The sequence below is a fragment of the Magnolia sinica genome, chromosome 12, assembly GCF_029962835.1.
Source record: "Magnolia sinica isolate HGM2019 chromosome 12, MsV1, whole genome shotgun sequence".
NCBI lineage: Eukaryota > Viridiplantae > Streptophyta > Magnoliopsida > Magnoliales > Magnoliaceae > Magnolia > Magnolia sinica.
This window is the reverse complement of record NC_080584.1, coordinates 63701824-63712072: the sequence shown is the minus strand read 5'-3', so window position 1 is coordinate 63712072 and position 10249 is coordinate 63701824. Positions and strand designations below refer to the sequence as shown.

General features: G+C 39.5%; 1 protein-coding gene across 1 annotated transcript; it reads right to left on the bottom strand.

The window, feature by feature from the left end:
• On the bottom strand, positions 1-8909 carry LOC131220159 (cuscuta receptor 1-like). Its single transcript, XM_058215125.1, has 3 exons — positions 8771-8909; positions 2049-2162; positions 1-1958 (listed from the first exon to the last, which is right to left on the bottom strand). Exons 1-3 carry the CDS (start codon positions 8907-8909, stop codon positions 1-3), a joined length of 2211 nt encoding a protein of 736 aa, XP_058071108.1.
• Between the last annotated feature and the right edge of the window lie 1340 nt (positions 8910-10249).

Here is a 10249-nt window from a genome sequence, read left to right as displayed (position 1 = left end):
TCAACCATATAGAAATATAGGCCTCGCCCATAGTGGTTGATGTAGAGAAGAGCTATCAAAACAAAAGAAGGACATGGTGCACGACCCAAAAAAGCATGCATAGAGGATTATATCATAACCGCCTTCCTCATCATCTGGTTCTGTTGGGATTGAAGGTGGTAGCAAAGAAGTGGGAAAGCAACTCTTCAGTAGTGGTCCACAGAGATGGGGATTGCCTTCATAGCTTGTTTCTCCAAAGATGCCAAACTGCGCTTTCCTGTCGGGTGTCCTGCCGGATAAGTTATTGTGGGCCACTGTGAATGTAGATAAGAAGTTGAGCTCAGTAAGTTGAGGAGGAATCTCCCCACTCAATCTGTTGTAAGAAAGGTCCAAGCTCTCAATCTGTTTTAGGTTTGAGAAGGTTTCTGGAACTGGTCCAGTTAATTGATTGTGGGACAAGTTCAATGCATGAATAGCAGTTAGATGTCTAATTTCAGGTGGGATTTCACCTGTTAACTGGTTCCATGATAGATCTACACCAGACATAAAGTAAAGAACGTCGCCCTTGAAAGTTTCAGACCTCCTCTTTGTTATAAACTCCACTTCTTCCTCTTCTGGTGACATACGGAAAGCAATAGGATGTCCAGGAAAATCTTTGCTTTGAAAGAAACCAAAAATTCCTCTAGAGACAACAAAAGTTGAAAAGTCAATTACTCCTGCCCTCCCGAATGTCATATTACCAAAGCATGGCGGTATTGTTCCAGAGAGATTATTGTGTGAAAGATCCAGTATGCTGATGTTCTTCAGTTGACACAAGTGCAGGGGAATGTGACCTTGGAAATTATTTCCTCCGAGGAGAAGAACCCTTAAATTAGTAAAAGTACCAATCCAACTTGGAATATTACCAGATATGTTGTTGTGCCTGACATCTATTGTAACAAGGGAGGATATTTTGAATGAAGTATTTGGCATCAATCCTGTAAGCACATTTCCTTGCAAATGTAAGAATCTTAAAGACGGGTTGACGCATGAAGGTGTGGACCCAAAAATTCTATTTTGGGAAAGGTCCAAAAGGGATAGATTGGAGAGGTTGCAATACTCAATTGGAATCGAACCTTTGAAATGGTTTTTTGACATGTATAGCAACTCCAATTTAGTAAAGTTCCCAATCTGTATAGGAAGACAATCCGATAGGTTGTTTTTACCAACATCCCAAATCCATAGATACTGACTTTTAAATATACTAGCTGAGATCTTCCCTGTGAATCTATTACCATCTAGATACAGAAACCGTAACACTGTCAAGTTCGAATGAGTCAGAAATACTGGGCCTTGTAATCTATTGTTTGATAGCTTCAAAATTTCCAATGAGATGCAACCCATGGGCAATTGCTCTGGTATTTCTCCTGAAAATTTGTTTCTCGACAAATCTAGAGAACGCATTTGTCTCATGTTGCCCATTGATGGAGGAATGGTGCCATGAAGAGCGTTTATAGACATGTTTAAGTATTGTAAATTTGGGAGGAGGAAACCGATATTTTCAGGAAGTTGCCCTTTGATGTGGTTGTTGGAGACATCGAACAAGGATATATCCATGTTTGGATGTGGTGGCAGATAGAATGGGCCGACAAAGGAGTTGCTATTCAGGTCTAGACTTTGTAGTCTTTGATTATTCTCTAACAACCAAGATGGAAACTTTCCCTTCATGTTGTTGTACGAAAGGTCCAGTTCTATCAAGTCATATTGGCTGGAAAGGAAGCTGGGAACCGTACCAGTGAGCTTGTTGACCTTGCAGTTTGATAAGAGGAGGGCTTTCAACTGGAATTTAGGAACCCAAGGAGTGGATTCCGTTTCAACCTCTAATTGATTGGGATAAGTTATAACTTCGTACAAATCGATCCAATAGGTAGCTTTCCGTACTGAAAGTTCCACAACCTCGAGTTTGGAAAGGTTAGCAAATGAGCTAAGTGAGAGAGAACCTTCAAAGTGGTTTTAAGAGAGAAAAAGGAATCGGAACATTGTGAGGCTAGAGATGAGCGATGAGGATATTTGCCCACTGAGTTTATTACGGGAGAGATCAAGTAGTTGGAGGGATGACAAGTTGCTGAGACATGGAGGAAGGCTCCCTTCCAATTCATTGCTTTGAAGATCCAGCTCTTGGAGATTCTTAAGATTGCACAAAGCTGCAAAAATGAACAATGTTAATATTAACGTATCACTACAAAATTCCGATGGTTTGCTCCCACCTATTAGTAAATATTGACAATTATAAAAAAAAAAAAAATCTCTCACTGATGATAAAAGATCCTGTGCTCTCAATGTATTAAGAGTTACAGAGATCTTAAGTACTGTTGAGTTATGGATGAGCTACAATCATCTAAATAATGTGGTTTTTTCATGGTTGCCATGTATTTTCCATCCTACGGAAGTCTGGGATTGATCAATTGGATAGTAGGTCTGATGAAATTTTATTTATTTATACTAGCTATAATAATAAAGCAATATAGATTCATCTGTGAACTCGACTCACTGTAAACGCTTTGCAAATGATTTTATTTCAATCATCCATATTTACAAACACATGGGTTGATAATGCATGTACGGCTCACTGTACACGTGTGGGTCTATGATTTAATGCTTCAGCCTTCACCTTTGGGATAAAACCCTAAAATTATATGTTAAAAGAGTGCGGATCCTCTGTTTCCTGGAGTCAGGAACTCCCTGACTCGAGGGTTTTCATTGGTCAATGTGACTGTAAGTGCCACGTCATCAGATTTTTTAAATATATTAAAAAAGTACATTTAATAAGAATTATAACGGAGACATTAAACGGAAGCGGTTTGCATGCTGAGTAACACAGTATGGTAAGCATACTGAGTAAAGTCTGTGGAGCCCACCGTCATTCGTGCATTGTATCAACTCCATCCATCTCTTTTATCATCTAATTTTAGGGTTTTACAATAAAAAATAATCATATCCAAAGATCAAGTGGACCACACCACCCGAAACACTGTGAATTGAATTCTACCATTGAAAAGTGTTTGGGGACCACAAAAGTTTTATATCAAGATGATATTTGTGTTTTCCATTCATCCATGTCTTTGTGATCTTATGAATAGTTTGGATGAAAAATAAACATCATTGGGGACTTAGAAACATTTCAAAAATCAATACTTCCACTATTTCCTTTGGTATGGTCTACATGAGCTTTTAATATACTTCAGTTTTGTGCTCAACTCCTAAATGATCTGAAAAAACAGATGGATAGCGTGGATAAACCATATGAATTCACAGTGGGCCCAACAGAGTTTACTCAGTACGATAGGACTTGGTATGCAATCCGATTTCACATGTCTACCGGGGGATGCAAATTTCCTGACAAAGCCTTTTGCAGTAAGATCCTGCGCAAGGATTTCGGATGGGCCCACTGCGACATTTGTGATAAATCCAACCCGTTCATCCATTTCTAGATATCATTTTAGGACATCATACCAAAACTAAGGTGTATACAAAACTCAAATGGGCCACGCGAGAGGAAACAGTGGGGATTTAGTGTCCACCGTTGAAATATTTATATGGCCATAAAAGTTTTGCATCAGTCTAATATTTTGGTGTTTTCACTTCATCCTAGTAAAAATGACCTTATAAACAGTTTCGATGGCATATAAACATCAAGAGGCCTAGGAAGGTTTCAAATGTAGGAATTTCTTTCTCCACTGTTTCATCTTGTATGGCCCAGTTGAGTTTTTGATCATCCTAATTTTTGGTTACATGTCTTAAAATGAGCTCTAAAAATGGATGAATGGATTGGAATTCTTATAAACATCACGGTGGACTCCACCATAAACTTCACGTAAAAGGCTTTCTCCAGTGAATCCGCGTCCACGGTTTCCATTGGAAACGGATTGGCTACTCCCCTGCCACTCCATGCTATGTGGGCCCACCGTGATGTATGTGTTTCATCCATGCCGTTCATCTATTTTTCTAGATCATTTTATGGTCTGAGACCAAAAATGAGGTATAACCCAATCTCAAGTGGACCACATTACATGAAACTGTGTTAAATGAATGTTGACCATTAAAAACTTTTTGGGGGCCATAAAAGTTTTGGATCAAGCTGATCTGGGTCTTGATGACCAAACCAACATATTGGATGTCAAATAAAAAGTACGGTGGGCCTTAGGAGGACTTTAATGATGGATATCCAATCACCATTATTTTCCTGTGGTCTGGTCCATATGAGATTTATATCCCTCTCATTTTTGGAATCAACCCCTAAAATTATACGTAAAAATAGATTAATGGAATGGATGAAACACATACATCATGGTGGGGCCCACAGAGCACCGACCACCACCACCACCGGGCTAGTGGTGGGGGAGTTGTCAATCCGCTTTCATTTCCATTTGGGATTCAGCGCCACATTGAGTAGTGAGACTCAATACTGAAGTGATGTCACCTATTTATATGGGTCCCACTGTGATGTATGTTTTGTATCCACACCGTCCATCCATTTGGAGAGATCATTTTAGGGCATGAGCCAAAGAATGAATCAGATCCAAAACTTGAGTGGACCCCACCATAGAAAACAGTGGAGAGAGTCACGCCCACCATTTATTACGACTGAATCCAATCCAAACCTCGTCACTTTGTCTAGTGAACCCCGTCACTTTGTACTACAACCCCATCACTTTGTCTACTGAAACCCGTCACTTTGTACTGCAACCTCGTCACTTTTTCTAGTGAACCTCGTTACTTTGTCTACTGAACCCTGTCACTTTGTCTACTAAACCACGTCACTTTGTCTAGTAAACCCCGTCATTTTGTACTGCAACCTCGTCACTTTGTCTACTGAACCCCATCACTTTGTACTGCAACCTCGTCACATTGTTTACTGAAATCCATAACTTTGCATTGCAACATCGTCACTTTGTCTACTGTACCCTATCCCTTTGCACTACAACCTCGTCACTTTGTCTATTGTACCCTATCACTTTGTGCTGCAATCTTGTCACTTTGTCTAGTGAACCCCGTCACTTTATACTGCAACCTCGTCACTTTGTCTGTTAAACCCTGTCACTTTGTACTGCAACCTCATCACTTTGTCTACTGTACCCCGTCACTTTGTACTGCAACTCCGTCACTTTGCTTACTGAACCCCGTCACTTTGTACTGCAACCTTGTCACTTTGTCTAGTGAACCCCGTCACTTTGTACTGCAACCCCGTCACTTTGTCTAGTGAACCCCGTCACTTTGTACTGTAACCCTGTCACTTTGTCTAGTGAACCCCGTCACTTTGTCTACTGAACCCCATCACTTTGTACTGCAACATCGTCACTTTGTCTACTGTACCTCGTCACTTTATGCTGCAATCTCGTCACTTTGTCTAGTGTATCCCGTGACTTTGTGCTGTAACCTCGTCACTTTGTCTAGTGAACCCCGTCACTTTGTACTGCAACCTCGTCACTTTCTCCACTGTACTTCGTCAATTTGTGCTACAACTCCGTCACTTTGTCTACTGAACCCCGTAACTTTGTATTGCAACCTTGTCACTTTGTCTGGTGTACCCCATCACTTTGTGTTGCAACCCCATCACTTTGTGCTGTAACCTTATCACTTTGTCAAATGAACTCGTCACTTTATCTATTAAAACCCCGTCATCTTATTTGCAAGCCACTACTTTATCTAGTGAAATCCTCTCACTTTGCATAGTAGCATCGTCACTTTGTCTAGTGGAACCAAGTCACTTTATTCAAAAACTCGTCATTTTATCAAGCAAAACTCTATCAATTTGTCTAGCAACCCCATCACTCTATCTAGTGAAACATCGTCATTTTGTCTAATGGACCCCATTACTTTGTCTAATAATCACGTTACTTTGTCTAGTAGAACCTTGTCACTTTGTCTAGCACCTCTTTCACTTTATTTAGTGAAATCCTGTCACTTTGTCTAGCAACCGCGTCACTCTCTGTCTAGTAGAACTTCGTCACTTGATATAGTAGACCTTTGTCACTTTGTCTTACTACATAGTGTTTTTGTCTAGTAAAACCCCATCACTTTGTCCAGTAACCCAATCACTTTGTCTAGTGAACTTCGTCACTTCATCCAACAGCCTGGTCACTTTGTCCAGCAACTTCACAACTTTATCTAGTAAAACTCAATCACTTTGTCTTCCAACCTCGTCACTTCGTTTAGTGGAACTGGGTCACTTCGTCTGGCAACCTCCATCACTTTTCCCGAGAATTTGTAACTTTATCTAATGGAACCACTACAAGAAAACCCACTTTTACCGACGAAAATTTTCATCGCTAAAAGCTAGTTTTTCGTCGGTAAAAGACCGACGCAAAAGGTTTTTACTGATGAAAATTTCAATTGTTGGCAATGGCAAGATTTTTACCGACGAAAATTTTCATCGGTAAAAAATAAGCAAAAAATTTTACCGACGAAAATTTTTGTCGCTAAAAATAATTACAAAACTTTTACCGACGAATTTTTTCGTCGCTAAAAAATGAGTAAAAACCTTTACCGACGAAATGTTTCATAGGTAAAAATAATTACAAAACTTTTACCGACGAATTTTTTTCGTCGGGAAATAATAAGTGTAAAACTTATATCGACGATTTGTTTCGTAGGTAAAAATATTTATATAACTTTTACAGATGAATTTTTTCATTGGTAAAAAAAGTAAGAAACGTTTACTGATGATTTTTTTTTTTTGTAGGAAAAAATATATAAAAAACTTATAAATTCATTAGTAAAAAATATGTAAAAAACTTTTACCTACAACAATTTTCGTAGGTAAAAATATTTCATGATACTTTTTTCATAGGTAAAAATATTTACAAAACTTTTACCTACGAAAGTTTTCATAGGTAAATGTCTCGTTTTTTTTTTTTTTCCAATTTCCGGTACAAAATTCCCGATATACACCTGTTACAATAAATTTCATCATATTCTTCCTGATATACACTTTTAATATTCATATTCATATTCATATTCATATTCACATTCACATCCATCTAAACCCAAACTAGTAAATCCATCTAAACATAAACTACATTCATCCAAACACAAACAATCTTATCCATATCACATTCATTCACGCATAAATACATATAAGTTTAACATCATAAATAAAATATAAAAAATCACAAAGATGATGGTAGAGGTGGTGGGGCATCGGTGGGTAAGCGTGTAGCGAGAGCCTGAAACATCTCCGTCATCCGTCGCTCATGCTCCACCCGTATCTCCTCCATCCTCCTCTCCTGCTCCTCCATCCTGCTCCTCCCCTGCTCCTCCCTCTGCCTCGTCAGCTCCTCCATCCTCCTCTCCTACTCCTCTGTCTGCCTTGCCAACTCCTCCATCCTCCTCTCCTGCTCCTCCCTCTGCCTCGCTAGCTCCTCCATCCTTCTCTCCTGCTCCTTCCTTTTCCTCGCCTGCTCCTCCCTTTACCTTGCCTGCTCCTCCCTCTGCCTCTCCTGATGCTCTCTGATGTCATGGACGACGACTCGTAGTTGCTCAACCTCTCTCTCTGCGATATCAGCTTGGCGTACGGCGCTGTCACCAACGACGATGGATCAGCTGGAAGCAGCTCTAGCGAGTACTATTAGCTTGGCACCATGGCCAAGCCCACGCACATATCCAGAACAGGTGCCAAGCACCTCACTCAGGACCTCTGGCTCACTCCGCTAAGTATCATCGGGAGTGGGCTGACTGCGTAATGTGTCCATCGCCGCCTGTAATGAAAACATATGAATTTTCATAATAAATGACATTATTATAATTCAATGCAATTAAATTTTACAATATAAGAATTTTTACCTAATTCTCACTAGCTTCAAGATGTACCCAAGATCCCATCGCCTGCTGACAGTGAGTCCCTCTGTAGAGGCCTATTGGTCTAGGCTCCTGGCCAATGACGGAATCTCGCAGTGCAATCGAAAGCACAATAGAGCTAATATAAATGCATGGAAAGAATATATCAACTTATTAATTACCAGTAATTTCTTACCATGTCATGATGAAGTCGTACAAATGATTTTGAACAAGCCACATGGTTCACTTCTAACTTTCCCCTGTTGTTAGAATTTATTTTACTCATCTTTTGAATACATTATTCATAATACATTATTATTAATTGCGAATTTAATTGTTATCTTAAGATATCGTAAATATGTAAATATTACTTGAAAAGAATAAGACGAAAATCTATTGTAGAGTATCCGCCAGTTGTCATGGGCCACGTGCGGATTGTACGGCCTCCTCATGGCTCACGCACCGCTTGTGTAAGTTACCACGGTACTCCTTGAACCGCTCCTTGACCATGTCGTCGACGGCATGAGAAATGTGTGGAACACTCAAATCCAAGTCAAAATTATCATGCAGTTTCGTAAATAATAGATTAAGGCAATAAACTTATTTACAAAATAACTTAACTGTAAATGAACTTTTATAAAATAAATTTTAATTTACTAAAATTTACCTGAAGGCGCTGACGGATGAGCTGCCACACATCATCTGTCACGTTCGCCCAACGGGAGCTGGTGGGGGGATCAGAGATCGGCATAAGACACCGACCTCCGACGTAAACAACCTGGCATTGTTCCCAACAGGTTTAATGCAGTCTTGTGGAAACTCTACCGTCATCTTACCCTCACACGTAAGTTGCTCTAAAAGTAACTCACGCATAGGTCCACATCCTCGTCGACTGGTCGACGATGCTGTTGCAAAAGAAATATGTAAGTCTAAACATAAATAGAAGTCATTAAAAGAAATATATGTTTAGACTTACATGCAATGTCCGGTGTATGTACAACTGAGGGATCAGACGCCTGCGATGCAGTATGTGATGGCGATGCTGTCTCCGTCGCATCACGGGTAGAAGGGGTAGATCTATTGCGTGAACGACGTGGTCTCCCACCTGGTGCCATCATTAAATATGAGCGAGTTACGAACTTATAATTTAAACAATGTCAATATAAGTGGAATATACTAAAACATTATACAAGTATTGTTGATGGTATAATGCATTTGTGCTTATACTTAGAGAGATGATTAAAATATGATTAGACCATTACATTATAATGCAAGCAGAATATAATAAAACTATAAACTTTAATCTATAACCCTTGAAAATTCCATTACATATTGTCATTCTATATTAAATACATATATTTCATTGTAATACAAAATAACTTTGAGGTAAACTATCCGAAGTACTCCCTACGTAAGTTATCGTACGCTTCAGAAGCATATGTCATGTTGTGTAAAGCACTCGACATTTTTACAGCCAACATGCTAGTCACAATAGGAGAAATCTGGTATCTCGGGACTTCATTCAGATGTGCAAGTGACAGAGTCGTATCTTCCATATTAAGTTTCCCGCGGTTATATACCTCTATCAGCTCTGGAATTTCATTGAGATTGTATAATATTTCATGTGAGTTGTCGTCGATATATTCCGCGGCACACTCATCGACCAGACCGGGTATCTCTTTGGCCCTACCAGAAGAAGATAGGACTGAAACGTCCATCTGCAACAGCTAGTGAAGTATGTAGCGTGCTTCCGCTATGATCCGGTTTGAGGAGGACATGATCAGAAATTGACTCAACTACAATTGTGGATTATAAATAAGTCAATTAAAGGAATAAATCATGACTTCTAATTTTCACGTATACATGGAATACATAAATTAATCGAATTGAAAAAAGACATGTAAATCATGTGTACATTTAATAATTGTCGTCTGTATCACTATCGCTTAGGACTATTTCTTCTTCACCATCATTATTGCTGATCAGTATTTCCTCTTCATCGTTTGCAACGTCGTCATCAATGAAACCGCTATTATCTCTAACAATGTCATGTATTATTGAGGCATCAACATGATTAGGAGGCACATCATCTTTGTCCAATTGCACCACATCAATATCAACACTTGAATCAGTCCCTGTATCCCCAGATGGCATGTATTCTTCATATGCTTGTTCAACCCTAGACGTTTCATTTCCCCCGTCCTCGCTATCTTCAACTTCTAGTACGGGAACGTTAAATACGTTCCTGGGCTTTATTTTTTGCACCACGTGCCAAGAGCCGCCTAACTTGGTGTCAGCGAGGTAAAATACTTGTTCGGCTTGGTCGACGAGGACAAATGGGTCGTCCTTAAACCATTTCTGAGATAAATTTACGCTCGTAAAGTAGTTGTCAGTCTGTATTCCCAACTTCTTATTTCCAATGTCCCATCAATTATATTTAAATAAGTACACCCAC

Coding starts and splice junctions, on each gene's coding strand:
- LOC131220159 (XM_058215125.1), bottom strand. CDS start 8,909: ATGGCACCAGGTGGGAGACCACGTCGTTCACGCAATAGATCTACCCCT. Junction 2,163..8,770: donor ACATACACCGGACATTGCAT/GTAAGTCTAAAC, acceptor TCATTTTTGCAG/CTTTGTGCAATCTTAAGAAT. Junction 1,959..2,048: donor CCAACTACTTGATCTCTCCC/GTAATAAACTCA, acceptor ACCACTTTGAAG/GTTCTCTCTCACTTAGCTCA.